General features: G+C 40.4%; 1 protein-coding gene across 5 annotated transcripts in view; it reads right to left on the bottom strand.

Annotated features, from left to right (window-relative positions):
• The window catches only part of PTCH1 (patched 1), a 67891-nt gene that overhangs the window by 2112 nt on the left and 41710 nt on the right, over positions 1-24069 (bottom strand). For 4 of the 5 annotated variants that reach the window (XR_009968789.1, XM_062640064.1, XM_062640072.1 and 1 more), the window contains 10 exons: positions 22366-22765; positions 21558-21867; positions 15885-16027; positions 13663-13846; positions 11907-12187; positions 10248-10385; positions 7135-7277; positions 4106-4205; positions 2658-2912; positions 1044-1572 (listed from right to left, as the gene is read on the bottom strand). Coding sequence is in view for 3 of the 5 variants with exons in the window: in XM_062640064.1 (XP_062496048.1) it covers positions 1045-1572; positions 2658-2912; positions 4106-4205; positions 7135-7277; positions 10248-10385; positions 11907-12187; positions 13663-13846; positions 15885-16027; positions 21558-21867; positions 22366-22765 (2482 nt within the window). In the remaining 2 variants the exon portion in view is untranslated. Of the gene's footprint in view, positions 1-1043; positions 1573-2657; positions 2913-4105; positions 4206-4387; positions 4418-7134; positions 7278-10247; positions 10386-11906; positions 12188-13662; positions 13847-15884; positions 16028-21557; positions 21868-22365; positions 22766-24069 lie in introns of those variants that run through there. The other variant, XR_009968799.1, reaches the window with a different exon arrangement.

Here is a 24069-nt window from a genome sequence, read left to right as displayed (position 1 = left end):
TCTGTCACTGAAAAGCTCTGAAAAACAGAGAAAACAGGGGTCCAGAGCCAAGTAACTATTGTAACACTTTATCCCAGAAGAGAAAAATGGGGTTAAATTGGTGAGATGGTTTTAGGCACAAGCCCCAGAAACCTGTCAGTGTAAAAGCTCAATTAGCTTCTCCCCTTCAAAGTATTCCCTATAAAATTAGTAGAAGATTTTCAAGAACATGAACAGCTTTATTCTTCCCAAAACATCTGCTGAAGTATCCTGTCTGTTCTAAACAGCACTGTAATCTGCTGTTGCCGGCCTAAAGACAGGCTATGATTTATGTATCACGTCTCACAAGTTCATGGGGGTATCTGTTGTTTCACAGGAACATCTTAAACACCATGCTAGGTTGGCTCTGCCCTATGCAAATCTGCCACAGGCACTGCAACTGACCCAAAGGAGCCCAAGGACTCCCCCAGGGTCTCCGAATGTCGCCCCGCACACAGCAGTGCACGAGGCATGGTGGGGCCTTCCCACCTCTCACTTAGCCCATCTCCCATAGGGACTCAGTGCTCAGACTTCAAATTCTTTCACAGAGTTTTATTCAAGAGGACAACCCTCGAAGCAGCTGGCAACGTTACACTCTCCTAGGCAACATCATTCTGTGTAATGTTTCAGAACGTGCTTGATTCAGGATGAGAAGACAGGACCTATCAACAGTAAATGCAGTTGCACAGCTTTAGGAATGTTGCTCATGATCTCTGCTTCATTCTCCTCACCCAGTAAGCTGGGACCGCATGATGTACTTACCCACTTTGCAAGGCTCTTGGAAGCAGTTAATGTCTGAACCCACTACAATTGCTCAGTGTTGGCAAGTACCATATTACCCAACCTGATTTCTAGTGCAAAATGTACTATATTCACAGTTTAATAGCATATTTAAGATGATCTGCAACCAGTAAGTAAGCCTACCTGAGGAACAGGTAGCTCAGAGAATTTTATCTTTTGTCTTTCTTTTGATCACACCATTGCCCAACACAGGCAGAGCTTGTAGCTACAGGAGATGTACCTACCTTACTGTGAGCTGTTGCTGGGTGTCCTTTCCTCACATTCGACATCTTGCAGTTCTATAACTTCTACTTTAGAATTTCTTCTTTCACACCGCACATTAAAAGGCACATGGGGGTCCTCAAATGGCCCATGGTCAGCTTCATGGTATCCCTCGTAGGACGGAAAGCTCCCTCCCCGAGAGCTGCGGCTGTGCACCGCAGGGTGGACAGCAACAGTCACTGAAGCTGAGGCAGTCACAGTAGTGATAGGCTGGCAGTATGCTGGTCCTGTGGCGCCCAGGGTGCTGAACGCTGGGCTTCTTATGTTATGAGAACGAGTCTTGTGGCCCAAGCGATCCCTGTTGCTGGGTCCTGAATGCCCTTCAGTAGAGATTTCAAACGCATCCCTGCGAGGGCGGTAAGGAGGTGGTCGCTGCCCTTCCCTCGCTTCCCGTTTAGCTTGTCTGCCCTGACGCCATGTCTGCTGTGTGCCAGGCTCTGGATTCAACTGTGATCTGGGGCTCGACTGATGCTGTGCCTCTGGCTGAACCACCTGAAAGAGCAATGCACTGTTATGCCTTTGGCACAGCAAGGCAAACAAATACCACACTCGCTTGTGTTTTACGCTGGGAACAATTGTAATAATGCTGTCCTGGCTCTAACAATTACAATAAAGCTGACCTGGATCAAATTCTACAAAGGAAATGTTCTAGAGTTTGATAACTGTTGATTTTCCAGATAGTGTTTGTCTGAAGTTATTAAAACCTGGAAAGCATACCTTCAGAAAAACACAGGATGACAGCTGAAAACATTAGTGTAAGCTTCCTACATACTAGTCCATCTTTTCAAAGGGATCAGTGACAAGCACTTGATCTTAACTCATTCAACAAGAAGAATTGCAGGCATTTGGAAAAGGCTCTATTCCATGGAGGGTACACACACAGGATGTTAGTAGGGTAGTTTGTATAGACTGTAGGAATCTGTTTTCTGATTTCCATAAAAAGCGTGAAGCGCAGCGGCCACATCAGTCAATAAACCGTGACCAACTTCAAATGTGGCTGTGCTTGTACCTATTTCTAGGCCTCTGCTGAACAAAAACAGATCCGCATTGCAGCTCAGCATGCAGCATCAGCAGGGGTAGGAGACAGAGCTTTTTCACTTTCCTTTGAAAATGCAATTATGGCAACCCAGCAGCAAGATGCAACAGGCTCGTGGTTTGGTACAACCCTGAAACTGTTTTCTTCTGGCTCTATCAATATTTTTCTCCAAAACGTGCTGGCAGAGGAGAGGTATATGAGATGGGGATCCACAAGGAGTTGTGTGCAAGAGGTCTGGATCTTTTAATCCCTCCTGTTCTCTCTCTGAAAATAGTAATCAAACAGACTGAGAGCTCTCTCTTGTGGCTGGTGCCAATATGATGCAACAGCAATTACACATGCCAAAGACCTCTGCTTTCATACCATCACTTTACTCCCAACTTGATCCTAAAGAAGGGGACCCTTCACTCCCTGCTTACAACTTTTGGCACAAAGCCACAAAGCATAATCAGCAGAAATATGAAAGAGCTTCCCACAAAAATAAGTAGTGTAAATAACCCCAAAACACTCTCCTTGCCCTCCTGCCAGTCAATATGCTTACACTGGATCTTGCAAAGACAGGATTCTCAGTGGCTTCCACTATTACTTGGTGGACTGGTGCGCCAGGGCCTTGTGTGGCCTCATACTGATGAAGCTCTTCACTGATGCCGGACACTGTGGTTTGAGAGCTGTACTCTGAATCAGAGGAATCTGACCCATTGTGTGTGTGCGTGGGTGGCAGTGCAAACCTCACGATGCTGGGGGCCAGCTCAGGAGACGGTGTAGGCAACCTGGTTTGTCCATTGGTTGGAGAAACCTGATAATGACAGTGCATTCAATAACATTCAGTTAGCATTAGCCTTTTAATCACTAGTACTTGACAAAAATGATGTTCTCCAAATTCACCCTCTCATGCCCTGAGAACCTTAGCACCAGTTTTCTGATGGACGTTTATCCCGATAACCCATTCTTCTGAGTACCATTGTCTCAGGAAGTTCATGTAATGTGTGCACGTGCATCCACTTGCATTTACAAAAGTAGTAAGCGGACTTCCCTCTCACTTCAGCATGCATTAACAGTGATTTCATAAAATCACCTCAAATGTGTATGTACAGCATGTTTTACTAATACTAAACCAATAAATACTTCTAAAATATTACTAGTGCTGTACATACATATGTTTTACTCTTGTACACACACATACACATATAGACACAATGTGATAAAGACTGCCCTATGTAAGGCAGTAATTGTAAAGTAGACATAGAATTGTGTAGAGCAAGTAATGAACAGTCAACAACCAAATACAAATTTGATATCTATGAATGATTTTTGGCTGGACTTGGGCTTTATACTGTAAAGTCATCAACATCTAAGTGAAGGCTTCCACCCATGAAGAATGTTGCTTGAGCCAAAAGCATACCACAAGGAGGGGCGACAGGACAGGAGGGACCTTCTGGCAGACCAGTCATGGCTGTCAAGGTGTGGTCTGCAGACCACCACTGCTCTATGTTGGTCCACACATGCCTTCCTGGTGGTCTGCTCAGTTAAACATTTTGAGGAAAGCAGCAGAGGCAGTGAAGTAGGAAAGGTGGTGTGGGTACAAAAAGAACTGTCTTTTGCAAAATGCTGGGAAAAAATCCCTATTTTACAAACTAGTCTGCATATCACATTATGCTTTTAAAAGCATAAATAATCCTACACTTGTATCAAGTTTGCTGATTGCAGCCTCTAAAGCAATACTTATTTAAAAACATAGAGGAGTATCAACTACATAACAAACAGCACTTTTGATAAAGATTACAAAAGCTCCACAACTACTAGAGCAAGAAACTTGCAAACTAAAACCAAAAAAGCAAATTAACAAAAAAAAAAAATCCAAGATAATTTAAAAATAAAGCGTTTCTAGGGGGGGGGGGGGGGGGGGGGGGGGGGGGGGGGAGTTTGATCAGGGAGGGCAGGGGTGCACACATAACATTATTTCTTCTGTTTGCCATTAATTTTACTGACCTCAGGGTATGGTCCAAAGAACGAAAGAAGAACAGGAAGCAGCACCAATCCATTAAGAACTCCCAGAATGGTTAAGATTGCCAAAACAGCAAAGAAATACCTGAAGTAGGGTTTAAGGGTTTTGGGGGGAGAGAATAGCCACAGATATTGTTAGAAATAAGGGATTAAAAATTATTCCTACATATGTTAAAACAATACATATACTAAATTAAATCTAATTGTTACTAACATTGCACGAAATAATTATATCACTTTCTATATAGAGAGATAGATTTTTTTTACCTTTTGAATTAGAGAAGCTACATTCCACAACTCAAAGTGTTAGTTGGTAAAGGAAAGAAAAAAATTACATTTGTTAATTTCCCAGAATCTGGAAGCATGTAATGTTATTTATGAATGTGTTACACAAACACAAAAATATGGAATGTGCAGGGAATAGCTGAATGGATTGAAAGCACAAATACAATGCAAAGGGGCCCCCATTAGTGAAAACCCAGCAGAAGCAAACAAATGAAGTGAAGGGTGTAGAATTCAAACAATTTAGCCTAGAAGGAAAAGAAGCCCTCTTCTCCCAGCAGCTAATCCACTGTGAAATGCTTCTGCATCTTACAGCAGAATCTCTAATTAAATCTCCAGTGTATCAGGTAAGGGTTTCCCTTGCTGTTCATTAATCACAACTTTCCGCCTAGAATTCTGTGAGTTTCAGTTTTATCAAATTGCAACCTTTTTACAACACAGGAACCCACTTTCTGCGAAGAAAATGCTGCCCATTCTATAGTAAGCTTCAGCATTGTACTGAGTAGGAGCACTCCACAATGGCAGAGCTGCATTGCAGGCTAATCTTTTGTTGAACAATTTAGCATCTCTGAATACTCTTGTTTTGCGTCAGCCAATTCAAACATAAAGGGTGAAGTACTATGGAAGAAGAGGAAAGTGCACAAGTGGTTGTCCTTTCCCACCACTGAGGGCTAAGGTCTCGGATCCTTCATGAATACCAAGGTAAACCTGTCAGTAAAAGGAAAGCCTTGCTAGTTGGTATTCGGCACAGCTGGGGCTCAGACTAAACTTAAGGCTGTGTTGTAACTAATGATTTTGAGGACTCAGTCTTGGTCAATTCCGGGAGGAGAAGGCAAAGGAGAGGGACAGAGGGCAAGTTTGCTACTAATGGGTCTGCTGATTACACTGTCTAGCTGGCAACAAACTTCACTGCCTCACCATTTCTACATCTGATCAAATGTATCAGACTCCTGTAAAACTACAAATATCCTGCTATTGTAAACATTCTGATCTGCATTAGCAAAAATCAACAAGCCAATCTACTCTACTAACATAAACCAAGAGAACTTTATACTGGGACAGATATCAACAACAGGCATTAAAAACATTTGCATCTCATCCATCTAGCTCTAGGATAAACAGGAGGATTATAGCTCTGACCACTTGGTGTATACAATGTCTGTTAATTTACTTAATCTTCCACGTTGTTGGACTAATCTATCACTTTCCGGAAGTTTGGGATCTTCTTCGCCCACTATAACAATGATCAGGCTCCCATAGTTTATTTTTTAAACAAGGCGAACTAAAGTCAAATTGTGTTAGAAAATGAGAAAATGATGGCCAAAAAAAGTAAAATGACATTAAGTTGAAAAATTGAAAGGCTCATTTTATAAACTGAGAGAACACCAAATCCAAATTTGGTGTGAAGGGCTGCTACAATCTTCCATTTGCTATGATAGAAAATGTGCTTGCCAAAATCTGGTAGGTTAAGTAGGAAATTAACACAACAATGTACCCTTGTAAATTTAGGTTAAACCTGTAAGTAACCTAAATGTCAAAGTGTTCCAAACATCACAAGATCAGGTCCTAAAAGAATAATTCTCCTTGTTTCTTCAGTACCAATAAAGTTAAAAATACTGACTTGGGGAAAAACACAAATTCTATTTCAGGACATGCAATATCTGTACAGTAGTAACACATAGGTTTCATGAGGTCTAACTGCAAACTGCTTGCTTTCTTCAAATCTCTTTTATACATAAACAAAAAACCTTGATGAGATTTAGCAGCCATCCTCTCAGTTCCTGCCTCTGACATTTTGTTGTCCTTGTTGTCAAATGGATGTCAGTGAAATCTAGTCATCTATCCAGTTTATGTCTACCTAAGCAGTTAAGTCACCTTTCAGAGCATTTTTACTTTGCCAGTTCTACCTCAGTTCCATTTTAGAGACTGGATTTTTTTTTCATGTAGTAGTTTGCCACAAAGAACCTGTGTTACTTTTAAGATTAGCCATTTGCAGAGCTCCGCAGGTTGTTTGGAACAGAATAGGATCTGTTTCATTGCAATTCTCAAATTCCCCTGAATGAAAAACTTGCTTTCCACTCATACTCGACGAGTTCACATTCTTAATTAAATTCATAAGAAACAGTCTGCCTGTAGTTCTAAACAGAAGGGCCTTCAGGCCTTGCTTCACGAAATTTTAATATGAAGCTCTGTGCTCATGCTTATGGTTCCCCAGCTCCCAAACAGGGCTTTCCCCCCCCCCCCCCCCCGTTCTACATCACTGTAAACCTCACACAATGATAGAAGAAGGCCCACAGTGAGTCACTTGCAGCACAGTTGCAGTATGTTTGTATGTTCATATGTCCTTTGCACACAAACTGTTGTGCATACAAGAAATCTGGAAGACCTAAAGGCTAAAGGTCAAAGCCGGTTAATACTGGACAATACTAGACACTCTGAACTAACTCAAACCCAGAATTAGCAAACGTTGCTAAAGAGGGCCATTTCTGTGCTCTTTCACGCTGGGTGTCAGATTTTCCTGGAACAGGTTTTAATACCAGCAATGGAAACACTACCGCGTCTAGCATGTAACAAGGAGTTAATAAAAACAGAGGGAAAGCAGGACTATGATGTAAGCATGCTTGACACACCATGCATAGTAATAAAATGACAGATACGCTGAAGTGACCAAAAATTAAAAGCATACTTATTTTTATTTCAAAAGAAAGTCAAGACACACACAAATGCTTTACCTGACAATAAAATCAAACTCTGATCCTGCGAGCATTAACACTCCAAGCAGAGTGGACACAGCCCCATCCAGCACTGGTGCGAACATGTGTTCCAATGCAAGGACAGCCCTGCGGTTCCTGTCTCCTATGGCAGTTAAAAATGCCTGAAAAACAATTAAATCCACTTCATTAGACAGATGCACACAAGCTTCCTATAGCTCTTCTCATAGCATGCACACTTTTTCAGCAGTTAATTACTTCAAACCAGAGTTTATTAAACTATAGCCAGCTAACCTTCAAGAGAAGGCCTGGTTCCGCAGTCATACCATATAGCTGCTGCTGCTGAAATCACACAACCAGAGTAAATACTGTTTACAGAGTCAGACCATAGTAATAATTTTGGAAACAATGCCTGCCTGCATCAGCAGGCTTTTGTCACCAGGTTTTTCTTATTTCCACCTGCAAGAATTCATTTCATGGTGAAAGCACTTCAGGTGTCGTAATTACAGGGCTACTTCTTTCACACCCATGGGGCCAGGGCTTCCATGACTTTAACACTTCTATTTCACTGAAAATAAATGTTTTTGCAACTCCTACTACTTCAAAGCTAGCAGAACTACACATATAAAAATGCCTTACGAACAGTGCTGAACATGGTAGCACCTGAGCAACAATATGACTAAGTGAAAAGTCCTCTCTTCAACTCCTCAGGGAACAAGCTGTTATCTAGAACAGTCAAAGGCTGTTGTTCCATAGGAATTTGTCTTCTCTGTGTATGACTTAGTGGTTTAAGAAGACAAGAACCTGGTTTACCTTTTTCCTGTGATTTTTAAGGGGTTTCTCTTTGGCAATTCTCTACTGCCTGTTAAGACACAGGCTCCAGCAGCTATCTTCCTCTTGGTCTAAGAATTTAAGTCTCTTTTCCCTAGCAGCTTATTTTCACTTCCCTGACAAATATGGGGGGAAATCAGCCAACACATTAAAATTTACCTGGTGAGACAAGCAAACCGAAAAATGGGTACAGGTGGAGTGAGATTTCCAATCCTCACTTCTGTAGGTAGCCAAACCATGTATTGGACTAAAAGTGGTCTGTGAAAAATCACCAGGATATTGTACATTCCCATATACATAAATAGATAAAAAATTCCATTCAGGGTAAAGGCAGCTGTCAATAAGACGACTCACATGAATGTGAACTATGGGATCTGATGCACAAACATACTATTTATATAAACATATGTATATGTATGTAATTAGAGAATGCATAATACAAGAGTCTACTATGGAGTCAGAATTTATTTCCAGAATTAAAAAGATGAGGTTACAGTTCACAAGCAATGATGGAGAACTGAGCCACAAGTGGATCATAAATGACTCTTAAACAAGTTCAAGGAAGCTTTTTATCAACAGTTCCAGCATTGCATTTTTTGTTTATGCAACACTAGTTTGCTTATATGCAGGAAGTGCAGTGAAGGTCAGTACTGCTGCTATCATCTCAGGTCTACCAGACATTCTTTTATTTAAAGGCTGTGTTTGAAAATTTTTGACTCCAGAGTCAATGTGAAAAAATGGCAATTTTCAGAAAATGGAATTTTCAGTTTGCTTGGCATTTTATCTTCAGCCATAGATGACTTTTTAAATATATATATATACACATAAAGTCCTGTAAATTAGCTTAGTTTCTTTCCATTCAGAAACAACTGTTTTGTCCTTTTTTTTATTCCAGTTTTCCTGTTTTAAATCTTTAGTTCTAAGAAACTGTCATTTATTTCTTCCTTTTGTACATTACTAGTTTCTGACACTTCCCAAACTATTTCAGGTCCTAGCAAACAAGTTTACCTCCAAAAGCCTAACTACCCATAGCAGGAGGGGAAAAAAAAGATGTCACCACTGCAGTGATCCAGTTGCTCCTCTTTAACCTTACTCTACTTCCCCTACAGTTTTTATTGAAATTATTCTTTACATCCTGTCACTTTATATGCCCCAACTTTGTACATCATCTACAAGTTCCCAGGATCTGGCCATCTCCAGTGTGCTAAGATCCCTGTTAGTTCTCCTCCCTTTGCCACCAGATCCTCTTAGCAGTCTACAAGTCCTCCTTTTGAGTCTAAAAGGCCTGCTGCATTCCCATCCAATGTCACCACCGCTTTCCAGCCCCCTCCCTTCACTTCTTGTTGGATTGTTATGGTACTAACATACTACAGACTATAGCAGACTACAAGCACCTCATCCCTGAAATTATACAGACCACTCATTCTTTACTACTTTTAAACACAGTAAAATTCAAGTCCATGAAGACAATGATATTCTTAAAACTATTCTGAAACACCAGTTAGAATAGCTTTATAGGAAAATTACTTATGCTAAGTGTGCAAAATGTTGGAAAGATCAGCCCTGGCATTGTCAAATGTGAGCACACAAAATTAGCCCTTTATTCATGTCACCAAATAAAGCAAGATGAGTTTGCGTATCTTGAACACCCAAATCTGCCCCCCTGCATGCACTGTAATCTTTACACATTTTTGCACATTAGGTTGAGTAAGCTGGGTGAGTAAGTGCACACTCTATTTGGACTCTTAACCTTGAAAATGTTGAAAGTCTGCATATAAAACATACTTTTTTCTCCTCTCTGCTCCTCCTCATCACATTGGGAAACTATTTTCCTACAGACTGCATGTTTGTGCCCTATTAATAGTTGATAGTTCTAAGAAGAAAGTGCAGATTTTTCAAGGGGAAAATGAATCCAAATACATTCAAATTTTAGTGGTCCAGTGAGATCAAATGACACTATATGTGACTTTGAAAATCTTCTCTTCCACAAGATACAGAATCTACATGAAAGAGGGAAGAAACAGTCACATAGCACTGCACAGGGAGGCTGCATACAAGGACCAGGAGAGTCTGCAGTAAGGTGCATTAAGACCTTTGCTTTGTCTACATATTTGCATCAGGTATCACTGATACTGACTGATACTGACTCAGCAACTACCTCTGTCAAGACAAAGTGAATGGCACACAAAACACCTTGTGACCATTTTCCTGCAGATTTAGGAGACTAAGTAAGGATTTGTGATCCTAACATTGCCAGCATTTTTTTTTTAAATATTTTGCAAATGCTTCCTGATCTTACATACCAATGCAACGTGAACAGTGAATTCCACACCAATGCCAACAGAAGCAATCAGGATAACCACAGGAACTGCACTCAGCTTTATTCCAATTAGACCCATCATGCCAAACAGCTCCACAGTCATAAGAGCCAGCACCACCACCTAGATGATTTCAAACAGCTGTTAGTAACTTCTTATACTGCAGACAAATTAAGAGAAAGATATTTCAGAACAATATGGTGACTTCAAAACATACTCTTCAAAGCCATGCTATATTCCCAAAGACCATCTGCTTTTCCTTGTATCATTGTGCTCAATGGCAATGACTTGCAGAATTACTAGTCTAAATTATACTCCTAAGAAGCAGTTATCAGACCAAGTATCAATTTTGTATTGATTACAATTTAGCTGTGATTTGAAAAACAATTTATTTTTCCTTATCACAGAAACATACATTTTTCTGTTTTTCACCTTGTTTCTTGGACAATTCTTCCAGAAAAAGTACCTCTCAACTATCTGTATTGGAATTTCTTTTGCACAACTGCAAACATAAGTGAGGATGACTTCTAAGTAGGTTTAAAGCCCAGAAGAAAGTGAACGCCATAATCAGCTGATGAGTCTCACGTTACAGAGGAGCTCTGAGCTTTTAAGATACTTCGAGGGATTGACACAGACAAAGTGAACAGTTAAATCTAAGGGAAAGCTTTTATTTTTCTTTCACCTACCTTGTAAAAAAAATGAGGAAAAGGGAAAAGGGAGGGGAGGAAATCTGTAGAATCAACGTTAAAAGTTGTTAAAGCCAAGCAGGGAAAAAAAGATAGACATAAAAGCAATGGTGGACTTTGAAAATAAACGCCTTTTCCAAGGGAAAAAGTATGCACTACAATAAATGATTTTATAAGCTAATGAATCAAGAGTAATAACATAAATTGCTTGATTAACTGCTATGAAAAATATTCTAGACTAAACATTTACCTTTTAACATACCTGTCATATAAACATACATTACAAAAACTAGTAACTGTTTTACGCTTTTCTACTTCTGGCATTTTATAAACCATACGATAGTTTATGGAATTTAAACATAGGAACATCATCATTCAACTTAACTTAAATGTTTACTGAGAGGCTTATGGTGCCTAGCAGAAAGCATGGAGGAGTATTCTCTACAGTTTATAATTTTATGGCTCTTTCTCCTCGATAGCTCAGTCACACTCTTTCCACAGTGCACACTGTACAACCTAACCATTTCAGATTTTCCAGAAAGACTGCATTCAGAAATAACTGGGAAAATTTACAGGCAAGATAGTCTCAAGCAACTGCCTTGAAAAATAACTATGTCTGATAAAAAGGGAGAGGGAATAAATAATTAAGAATAACTTTAAATATTTAATAAATTTCCCTCTCCGTCTTTACTTTGCATGTATCTGAGCAAAGGCAAAAGTTTATGTACTTTTCCAAGAAACCTTTAAAGCTGGAAAAAAAGGTGGCCAAAGGATTAAGGTTATTAAGGTTTATACCTTTAGCATGAACCCTACCCCCTTAAGTTGAATAAATATATAATGAATGATGCAATATACATACTCCACCAGAGGCCCAGACATAAACAAAACCTTCCCGACTACAGCAAGAGCTATGCTGAAAGGAATTTGACTTCAACAAAGACCCTTATAATAAACTTACAATGATCCCAGCTGTCCAGGGGTTTAGGAGGAAGAGGGCACACACCAGAAATGTGCAAGCCAAAACCACACTAATTGATAAGAGCAGCCAGTGACGAAGCCCAATGTACTGCTCCCAAAACAGAAACGGGTAACCATTTGGGTAGCTGGCGATCCCCAGACTGGTGTAGTTATTACAGATAGCTCTCACTTTCTCAATAGCCTCCACAAAGTCAGAAGTTTCACGCAATCCGTTGAGGTAGAAAGGAAACTGAGCATACTCTATGGGCTCAGCTGCTGGAACTAGAGAAGGATAGCAGTGTTAAAATGTGTGCTTGGGAAGAAGGTACCCAGAGAACAGGATTAACAAAACACTTTGTTCTCTGCAGCAAAAAGCTTAAAGGTGTTGAATTTAAACTTTACTTCTTTGGAACAAGTGACATTTAAAAAAATCATCGATAAACACTGAAGCAGTACACAAGATTACTAGATTTTATCATGCAGTGCAATTGGATGAACACAGTCTACACCAAGTCCCCAAACAATTCTGTATAATTTAACAGATATATTTCAATACATGTATTTAATTCTCATCAGTGCTATAGTGGTTTTTACTGAATACCTGGCCGAAAATCCCTAGCTGCAATATAAATAAGATGATCACATAATCTTAAACACTTTTATCCAAGAACTCTTCCTTTATGTAATTCAACTGAAGGTAATTTCCCTGGGATAAACTGAGGTTCACTGACACAAAACTAGAGAAAAACTATGCTCGCACAGGCTGGTTGGTTTTTAAGATTTCCAGTGAATATTTTGAAAGTCAGATTAAGAAATCCATGTGCTGTTACTAATGCAAATGACTGGGGAAAAAAGCTAATATTAAAGCAATGGTTTACTGAAGAAACATGTAACTTTTTATCCTTTAATAATTTGACCAACAAACACTCTCCATACTTCTATTTGAGCATAGTGTTAAGTCTATTGTATGACAAGGAGAAGAAAAATCTTCCACAACAAGCATTTTGTTACTGCCGTTGTGTGTTCCAGACCCTGCAGGGTCATTCAGCTGACTTGCTAAACATTATTTGCCCTATCATAATCTCAACTATAAATTTTCATTAAGACAAGACTTGGCGGTCTGCCACAAAGCTCTAGGGTTTGTGAATCACAGCTACCCAATCACATTTCCAAGTGTACCAGTCCTCCCCTATATGTACCAGTCCTCTCCCCTTCGCCATTGGTGTCCAACTAGCAATCCTCCCAGTAAATTGATAGGTGAAGCATAGCAATGAAAACTGGCACAGAATGGGACTAGTCCCCTACCTAAGTAGCTCTGGTACCACATCAGTGTTGGTAACTCTGCATATGAGCTAACTTGGCAAAAATCCCTTAGGCATTAATAATTGAGGGTAAACATGATGTAATCTCAGTGACAAAATTTCAGAATGACACAAGACAGGAATTTCTTGCAATCTCCAAGTTTCTTTCACAGACAGAACTCTCAGGTGACACTAAAAAGAAATGCTTGCTATAAATTTTTAGAGCTTTAAACTGTTATAAACCTTATTTTTCAACATGACAAAACCCTGCAATGGTGCTGTATCTGCAATGGTGCATAGGTCTCCTAAGGCTACGAAGTAACACAATATATTTCTTCTGAGCCCTGGTGCAGCATCAGACCACTACAGAGATACTGGCTCTTGAAGGAAGGAGTGGGGGCACTCCTTGCAGTTTATATAATGAACAGTAAGACATTAAGATGAAATGCTACTTACTTCTCAGTCTTGTTTCTGGCATATAGTCTGCTTTGTCATGGACCCACTCTGGGCGGTGAGGCCGGATGTTGGCTTGCGAGGCAGCATAAGCCACAGGGTCATTGCTAACCCAGGCTGTCAGGTAGATGTAGAAAGCATTTGGGTTAATGATTCCATCTGCATCCACCAGACGCTGTTTAGTCAACTGCAAAATGGAAAATATTAGAAGCCTTTCAGAATGAGTTTTGCTTTCAGGGCTCTTGCCATAAAGCTTTCAACAAATGGCCTGGAGATGCAACACACATATCAGAGGGGAAGAGCAAAAGAGTATGGAGATTCACTCGAAGTGACTTATCTGTAAACTATTGTTTGACAATGGAAAAAGAAAAACAAAAGTACAACAGTGACAGTAGAAAGTGGTTATTTATAAATTAGTACTCATATAATATTTACAATAACCACTAAATCAGCAGATAGCTCCAGGATAGCCAATTGAATCCAAATTCTGAAAGCCTGCAGCCAAGAGTGAAAAACAACCAACTTTGAGAAACACATTTAAAAGACAGGGAAAGAAAACCTGGCAAGAGTCCCTATACACGTCTGTGTGCAGTTAACCTCTGTTGTTAACACTGAAGGAAATGCCACCCAGTAAATGGAGGAGAGCTATAAAAATAAAACAACATCTGTATAAATTTTTCTAACACTTGCCTCCTATGACCTATGTATTCAGAAAATGCCCAGCATCAAGAAAGCAGACTAGTGCCCTGTGTTATTTGGGTCACTGTGGGCAAATGCATCTGTGGGGTAAACAGCAGTGGTACGCTTCTAGGGTTCTGCAGCCAAATCCTGCACAGCTAGAGCTCTGACAAAGGGCTCTGTGGGTGAAAAGTATTACTGGGGTTTTCTGTTTTGTTTATTTAAAATACTGGCTTGGCTCCAGTTTCAGGTCTTTTTAATGAAATGAAAAACAACAGTGACAGCAGCTGAAAAAAAAAGAAAAAAAAAAAGCTGGATTCCAAGGATCTGGATTCAATTAGTCCACAGGATATGCAACAACTGTATGTCTTCAAGCTGTCTCTGGAACTGCACAGCACAGCGCTCAGCCCCTGTGGGTGCACCACACTTTTCTCCCTCCCAGGCACAGGAAATTATATCAGCAGCTGCAGTCCAATCACATTTGTTCCACAGCGTACCTGGTACACTCTGCTAAACAAAATCTCAATGAAGGTTTTCTCTTCAGCTCCCTTTCCTTGCTTAATTCATAGCTGAAGCTTCATTCAGACCTGACAGCATATTGCATGTTGCTATACAACAGTGTGTTTTACACACCATAGCAACTTTGAACAATGTACTCTGTAAATCTGTCACCTTTAATGCCAGGGAAAAAAGAAAGACAATAAGCAGATCTGCCAAAAAGCTCATTAGAAAGACTATTTTTCTGCCTGAAGGCACAGTCAGTAAGGACTCTAGAAGAGGAGAAGCTAGGTTACTGCAGGATTTCATCTTAGAGGTTTGAAACATAGTTTTACTGTAAGAAGTCAAACCTAATATAATCCCACTTACCAACAGCTATAGCAAATTCAGTCATAAGCTGTGATAACCTCAAACATACTTTACTTAGGCAGCTGAAACAACTGCCATTCTAAGTTCTACAGCAGTATAGCTGTATCTAGTGATGATTGTGTAAGTACAGCGTGTAAAAATTTCAGTCCCCATCCACTGTCATCTTTTTTTAAATGTTATGTTTTGCGTAAATCAGTAGAAACTAACCAAATAGTTGCAAATGCTGGATTCAAAATCCCAGCACAAAGCTGAGCAGAGGTCAACCCTATAAAGCAATCTGATTCAGATCAGGAACGATGCCACTTAGAGCAACAAGGCTTATGTTGGCTGTGTCTGGCACAGGACCAGACTCAAGTCTACCTACGGATGCAGCAAAATATTTGTCACAATTTCAGTGGAAACTGAGTGTGTCTGACACAGGAGCAGCTCCAAACACACACTGATCACTAATAATCAATGGCAGGCATTCCCAGCACTGATTCTGAACACTTCACAACACATACCAGATTGCAGCTAACAAGTGGCTTCAGCAGAGTCAGTGAGGCCATGCAGTAAGGTGTAACTCACGCATTTAACTCACCAAAATGAATAAAGCAACTACAACATGCACTTTGCATATTTACCCACTCCTGCTGACTTGTGTATTCCTGTACAAACCATTATGGAGTCTGATACAATACCTGGCTGATGTCAATGGGCTTTGCTCTGTTGCCTGTTTGTACCAGGAGTTTGTAAGCCAAAACAGCATCATCAGATCCATTTTTGTAATTGTTGTAAGTGATCTTCCCACTTTCCCAATCGCTGTCAAATGCATCCTGAAGTCCTGAAGAGTTAAGGGAGGCAAGCAGAAGACAGAACAAGCAGGTAAGCAACCACTCTTAGAAATAAATTTCAGTAGGGTGACTCTTTTTCATAGCTGAATCAGGAAGTAAATTATCGACTGCTGCCTCCTAAATTTGGTGCTCCACATTCACTCACAGTGCGTGGGAAGATAAAGTATGAGTTATGTGTCCACTATTTTGTGCAAAGAAAGGCAGGGGAAGCAGGAAAGTGCAAGGGACAAGCCTCAAGTCTTCCTATGCTGTATAGGTCAGCAAGGCTGAGCTAGCAAGCTGCAGGTGCCATGTCCACTGATGTAAAACAACTTCCAGTTAAGGCAAAGAGGAGATCTTGGATGGGATCTGGTCCTGTGTCCTTCTCAGAGCCTCTGACAGCAACTTAGTGTTCTGGTTGGAGAATTATATGCAGAAGACCTAAGCTTGTCTAGAATAAAAAGCAGTTCCCCCCGTGAACAATTCCAGAACCATCACACTCAAAACTCTGTAAGCGCGTTTGCATTTATGTCCTCTTTCATATATACCCTCCTCAAAACACAACTGAAGTCTTGCCCTAACCTGCCAGAACAGAGAGGGGCTGAATTCAGCCCTGATCCAATTTCACCACCTACCATGGACTTTAAACCATGGGAAGCATTTAGTCTGTTATCTAAAGGGGAAACACTCCATACTCCCCTCTGCCTCACTAAACCCCTGGCTGAGTGCACTGAATCACAGAGGAGGACACACACCGCTCTCATTAACTGGCTTGGGCTACTGCAGAGCACTGAGGCAATAGCTTCTACAATATAACCAGAAATTCCACTACAAGGGGAAAAAAAAACCACACTCCAACTTTCAACTTCAAACAGCAACTCAGTTGCTCCTCAAGCACAGCGTGAGTGAACACGATTTTGTCAATTTGTTCCATCTGTTCAACTTGTGCAGCTAATACAAGTCGTGGGATCTGCTGCCAGCACATGTAAAGATCACAGCCAACACCTATTCACTCTCAACTGTTATATTCCTCCTTGCCACCCTTCAAGGGGGAGGGAATACCTCACAGCACAAATTTGGATCAGATTTAGTACAGGAAGCCACAGTCCAGTACAAGGAGGTTCTGTGCAAGCAGATGACAAACCGCATGTCCAGGGAAGGGAAGAAAAAGGCCGGGGAATGTCGGTGGAGGAAATCTCCGACCCACCTCACAGCTGGACTGCGGAGCTGTAATGAAAACTGTCATTACAGATCGCACAGGTTAGCCACAGCTGCACAGAGATAACAGCGCTGAAAGAGAAAATGCACTCAGCCGACACTGCCTCCAGGCCACGGTTCCCACTCCCATGTACAAATTGATCCCCTCTCCCTTAGAAAACTGCCTCCCATGCTGTCTGGCCAAATCGTACCCACATGTAAAGCCAACAGGCTGAGAACCAAGCAGTGAAAGGAGCCTGCTCCACCTCTGCACGTGGCCCTCCAGCACCTGCCCAGGAGCAGGAGGATTTGCTGTCAGGTTTTCTGGCATCACCAAATGACTTCGAGGCTCCCTTTAAAAAAAATCACTGTTTGCTGGTGCCCTCGGACAGGGTAAACATTGCTTAGAACATGCAAAAATACCAGTGCATCCTTCCTGTGCCAACTTCAGCTCCGTGTCAGTCTCTCAGGAAGTGGCCAGATGAGAGCATTTGTGCTATCATACCAGTCATGTGAAAGAGGTCTGAGAGGTTAAGAGAAGGCTGTCAAAAAGCACGTGGGAAAGAAGGAGACCACCGAAGAACAGCTTGATTTACAGTAAAAATGGCTCCTTTCAGCAGGAAGAGCACACAAATTGGTATGACAGACAGTACGGGGGAGCAGAACTTTCAGACTAACATCCAACCCCAGAGTGCTCCACAGACACACAGTAACAAATATATCCATTGGCATGTGACGTTACAAATCTGTGGTTGCAGGGTAGGTCAAAAAGGGGCATGTACATTTAAGATTACTGCAGCAGGTGAAAACTCAGCTCTCTCGCATCTTCCTCCCTCCCCTGCCCTTGCAAGTTTGGTCATCACTCAAACCCTGCTCCCTGTTACATCTTAATTCCTCAGTGGCTTAACCACTTTATGCTCTGTTTTATTTAATTACTGACCTTGCTGACACTGAAAGCCTGTGGAAAGAATACCAAGAAACCACAATCAGTTCTGTGTAATTTCTAAAGAATTTCAGAATTTCAGTCATTGGTATTTCCCATAACACTTTGAAATTAACAGCAGAGTTGCGCTTTCAACCTAAATAGTACTTACATTATAAACTGTTTATATAAATGATTTTAAAATACATTTAGTCTTTTATAAATGGGATTAATTAAATGTATAAATGAGACTAATTAAATTGCAGAAATACAAAAGTAACTTGTTGACCTCTGTTGCACAGAAGTTATAAAAATTTAGGGAATTTTAAAAACATTTATATGGGATATTTTCGTATCAGTGGTCACTTTGCTTAATGCTTCAGAAGAAAGCAAAATCCTCCAAAATTACGTGGGATGCAGGAATGGGGGTGAGGAAGGAATTCCAACTGACTCACACGAACAGCTGGCACCATGAAATACCAGATAAGATTACCCTTTGCAAAAACAAGCCTAATTACAAGTCATCAGGGAATTCCAGCTACCTGATTATATTCAATCACTTACAAAAACAATGTTAACATTTCCAGTTTAAATGAATGATTAGTGTTAATTCTTCTTCTGTTGCGTTTTCAGTAACAGAAAATATGCTAACATGATACGACATTAGAAAGCAGCATACAAGGAAACCTGAAAAAAAGGAAGTGCATTAGGTGGAAGGCACACCACTAATAGTAAATGATAAGAAATGTATGACTAAGACCAGAGGCACCTTCTTCATAAAAAAAAAAAAGGCTTTTGTTGACATGCTGTCTCTTCCCTCATTCTGCCAGACAAATGTGTGCATGTCATAAGGCCATCTTGAGCCATTAATCTCTAGCACTCTAGTCAAGTCATCAGGAATTAGCCATTAAGCTCAAAGTTGTCTCTACTTTGATTATTCTGCTCCTCCAGCATGTAAAAATGCACCAGTAGAGCTGTTCCCACCTCACAGGCGATGCTCCTCTTTGAATCCAGCCTAAAACTATACCTTGTTTGCAAATTCTGTTTTCACCTTTCCTCCCCCACCATCAGCCTCAGCTGGTAGAGATCAGGTATTATTTTGTCTATTGCTATCTGCTCCTTGAGATAATTTCCTAACTATGACAACTGTGGCAGCTTTTAGCATAATGGTTTAGTCCACTCCATTTAATATTTAAAATGTAACTTCTTTCTATTAATACATTTCAATATCCTTCTTCTTCACAGTTTTGTGAATGCAGCACCACACTTTGAGAAGACAGTCCTGTTTTGGGCTGTTTGTATTAATTGTTGTGCCTCTCTTGAGGAAGGTAGGGAGGGAGGAGAGGTAAGGACATGGACCTAAATAAAAATTAGCAATCATAATGATTAATTCTAAAGCTGTGGGCAATCAACAGGCCAAGCAATGCACCTTCTCTCACAGGGCTGGCATCTCCACTTGAACCACTTCAAGTCACTGCTTCTGGAGTCTCCCTGGCCATTCCAGTATAACATTTTAGCTCCATGCACCCTGTCAGTATATCCAAGTTACCAGGAATACTCATAGCTCCTCTACTGGAAGACAAGGGAGAAGGACAGGTACGCTAATATGGGTTGGAAGGTAAGCGTGGGCAATAAGAAGAGAATAGGAACACCCCTAACAGAAGAGGAAATAGGGAAATGTGCACACACAGCATAGAGAAGATGTGCAGGCCTTTGTCATTGGGCTAGGACAACATACAGGGTCCTTAGCACAAGGAAGTGATTACAAAGAGGATGGGGAGACATCCAGAGTGGAAGAGGTTTGGAAAAGTATGTGGTGGACCTCAGAGAGTGGCAGTGGGAACGCGAGCACCCCTGGGAGCAACAACAAGTGGGCTAGCCTCCAGCATTTCACTTTAGGAAGCCAGCAAGGGAGCAGACCCAAGGGCACCTCTTCCCGACTCTACTGTTGGCAGACTGTGCTGAGGTTCAGCATTAATATGTGAAGATCCTGAACATGATCTTGACTTTCCGACTCCCTCACAGGTTTGGAGGTGGGTGAGAGGTGGAAGGGGGGACACCAAACATGTTTTTGCTTACTGTTTTGGAACAACAATAAAAAATACCCACAAAAGAAATAAACAACAGAAGTAGAAGAGAATTTGGAAACACACATAGAAATATGCTTGATTAGAAATCTAGAAAGTATAGTAAAGTTCCAGTCCAACAAAACATCGAAGGTATGCTGAATTTTCTTCCTGCCAGTAATACCTTCCCTTACAGCTCAATATGCTTATGTGAGCAAAATATTTTAAATAAAACTTCCAGTAAGTAGACTGTAATGAATGGATCCAATATACTTAAAAACTATTAAGAAAACAAAGACCAAAGCTAACAGCTGATTGGTCTCATAGCTTTGCATGATGTATCAGTACATTAAACACATGGGAAAGTTGATCATTTTATTTAAATGCATCACTAAGATGCATCTGCTTTCCTAATATTGCCCAATATATTTTGAGAAGGAATAAACTACTCCAAACTCTGGCAGTTACCTACATGTTCTCTATGAATCACTGGCTGCACCGATTGTTTCTAAACAGTTAAGTTTAAAATTTACAGTCTCACTAGGTCAGCACAGTTTATTTTTCTACTGGCAAAAGCTTCCTGGAGATTCTCCCAACTAAAAGACAGAGGTAGGACAAAAGTACTCCTGGGCAGGATATGTGTGCTGTTAAATTTGCTGAGATGTAACAGTATTATTTATTTTAAATACAAAACAGTTATTTGTCTCAACATGTGCAATTATAGTGTCTTTAATAGGCTGACTTGAATATAATTATCATCATAGTACCTGAAAGGCCATGTCTTCTCTTGTCTTCCCCATGCCCTGCTACACTTCAGTACAGAAAAAGCAGCATCACAGAAACAGTGAGGATATTTGACTGGAAATCTAGAATGTATAGTGATATCCAAATCCAATAAAACATATAAGCTACACTGAATTTTCTTCATGCCAGCAGTTCCAGCTGCAGCCAACAGATCACTCATGTGCTGAAAGTTAAGCCTGTGCCAAAATGTATTGCTGGACAGGGACTTCTCATTTATTATTCTCAAAACAGCCAATATTTATTTTCCCAAGACAGTGGGCCATATTTAGTCATAAATTATAAAGCAGAACTCATCAGCTGCTTAGAAATTAATGGCATGAGATGGGCTCTTATGGATATAATCTCTTAAAGCTTAAAAACTGACCTCAGTAAACTTAGCCACAAAGAATTTAAGTGACCTGTTCCAGGGAGTTAATGGGTAAGTTTGCATCGGCACCTAGCTCACAGTCTTTAACCATGTGAATTAAATTCAAAGACAGGAGCACTACAAACTAGTGCGAACAAGTAGTTACTACTATAGAATTAAGAAAAGTTCATGAAACTTTCTCTTACCTTGCAGCCAGTCTCGAAAGTAGTGCAACCACATTTTGGGGAGCTGCCTATCTTCTTCCAATAAAACATATGTCACATTGCTGAAACTTCTGTGAAGTTCATACAGTAAGTGCTGGACATTTGGATAGTCTGCTTTTTGTGTCACAATATACATGTTGTAGAATGAAAAGTACTTGAATTGTGCGGCAATAAAGTCATATTCCCGTGTTTCCCGTGGTACAATGTCTGTGAGATCTAGTCCATCTCTCACTCGGGTAGTTCCATAAAGGCTGAGCCCAAGCAAACCCAGAAAAAGAAAAATAACCACAATCTGCAAAAGAAAATGGACATGCATTTGGTTTTAGGTTTCTAAAGAAATTAACAATTCATAACAGCATACTAGAAATCCAGGTTCAAAATTAACACCAATCAAGTCTACTTTAAAAATTTTTATTTCTCCTTTTTTTTTCTTTTTTTCATACACATACATACTACAGGCCTAACTAGTTTGTGCTTTATTGAAGGGGCTCTGCACCATAGATGAGAAATTTATACATAATAAAGTTAAAAAGTGGCTTTAGTTTTACAAACTTACATTACTGAAAGTCACCAAAACCCTTACTGGTAACATATCTGAAAAATATCTCTCTACAGCACTCACAAGATAAAACATTTAAAGAAGTATGAAATTAGCTTTAAAATTCATAATAACTCTTATTCCAAAAGAATTCTGTTTATTCCTTGTATTTAGGATCATTGCCAGGATAGTTTTATTACTGGGCAAGGCAGAGTCTATTTTTGAAAAACAGGTAAGTAGTTCCCAGATTACCTTAGCTTTTGGTTTTAGGAGGAATGGAGCATAATGCTTTTCTGCAAAAGATGCGAGTGTCCACTTCGTACAGGGTGGCTCAAGGCAATGTATGCTGGAGTCTGAGAATTGGGAAAGCAAATCCCTCGTCGAGCTTGTGCTTTCTGGGCTCTGGCAGCTGAAATTATCTTGTGTCACTGTTACTGGCTGCACAGATATTTCTGAACGAGGCTCTGCTGTGGTGTAGTACACCTGCGTATGAGGATCGTATTCTGTGCGCAACTGCACTGTGGACTGCATCGTAATTTGAGTTTCATGTGCAAAACTGTGACTGCTGTATGGGGGTGGAGGGCTGTAGCAGGTATTGTCATTTTCCACATATGCTTGAGGCTCAATCTGAATCACTCTAGTAACACACGGACTGTAAGAGAAGAGAAAAACATAGTTCATATTTAGATCAAACTTAATCAGACTCGACAGGACAACCTGCTTCCATCTGAGCCTGCTTCTACTACTATAAGAGGGTTTGCATTAATGAAATGTAACACTTTGACATCAATTTTATTTTGCACCTTTAGGAAACATTTCTCAGACACGGTTCAAACTGTAGGCCTCTGAGAATATGTTCATACTTTTTGTGTTCAGGGAAGAAGGAACCAGCATCTGTGTGAAGACACTGACATCTACCCACACTGCTCCATTATTTACACAGGCTACTCAGGTCAATATTCAGGTAGTTGCATGCAGCGTGAATGCACAATACGTGTATGAGTTTGCATCTGTGTGCCCATGCTGAAAATTAAGCTATTTAGATCAAAATGTAAACACATGATACAGTGAGTTCTTCTGTTTAGAACTATTAAAGTAGTTGTTAAATAATATTTGGGCCTTCTAGATAACATGTCAGACTTTTGGGAGACAGGAATTCAGAATGTTGCCCAGCTAAACAAAGCAAGCTCTCATTAACTGATATTCTTCACACGTAAACAGGCCTGAATTCTGACACACATTTGGTGCAACTTTAGATGAGAGAATAAATGAAACGTCTGATTGCTCTGTACTTCTGAGAATCTGGGCTCCAAAATTCAAGCACATTAGGCCATCCACTGAAACGATGATTGAATGAGAAACAGAAAGTAGGAATCTTGGCTTGGGATCAACGCCCTGTTCTAACCACTCCCTCAAAAACAGATTTAGGAAATTGCTTTCTCTCTTTGACATTAAAATTAAAATGTCAAACTAGGTTAGCTCCTAGGTGGGTGTAAAACACTAAAATAACATGAGGTGGATTGTCCACATTCTGGTTATGACAGTAAGAGAACATAGAATCATAGAATAGCTAGGGTTGGAAAGGACCTTAAGATCATCTAGTTCCAACCACCCTGCCATGGGCAGGGACACCTCACACTAAACCATCTCACCCAAGGCTTCGTCCAACATGGCCTTGAACACTGCCAGGGATGGAGCATTCACAACCTCCCTGGGCAACCCATTCCAGTGCCTCACCACCCTCACAGGAAAGAATTTCCTCCTTATATCCAATCTAAACTTCCCCTGTTTAAGTTTTAACCCGTTAACCCTTGTCCTATCACTACAGTCCCTAATGAAGAGTCCCTCCCCAGCAACCCTGTAGCCCCCTTCAGATACTTGTGTAGAAATGTAGCTGATGTTCTTCATTGCAGAAAAAAAAGCAAAAACTAAGGTAGAAAACATGCTTCATTTCTA

Source organism: Pezoporus occidentalis, unplaced genomic scaffold, assembly GCF_034315485.1.
Source record: "Pezoporus occidentalis ecotype Australia unplaced genomic scaffold, CSIRO_AGI_Poc_V1 ctg117, whole genome shotgun sequence".
NCBI lineage: Eukaryota > Metazoa > Chordata > Aves > Psittaciformes > Psittacidae > Pezoporus > Pezoporus occidentalis.
Note: the sequence above shows the minus strand (reverse complement) of the source record. Positions and strands in the feature narration are given on the sequence as shown.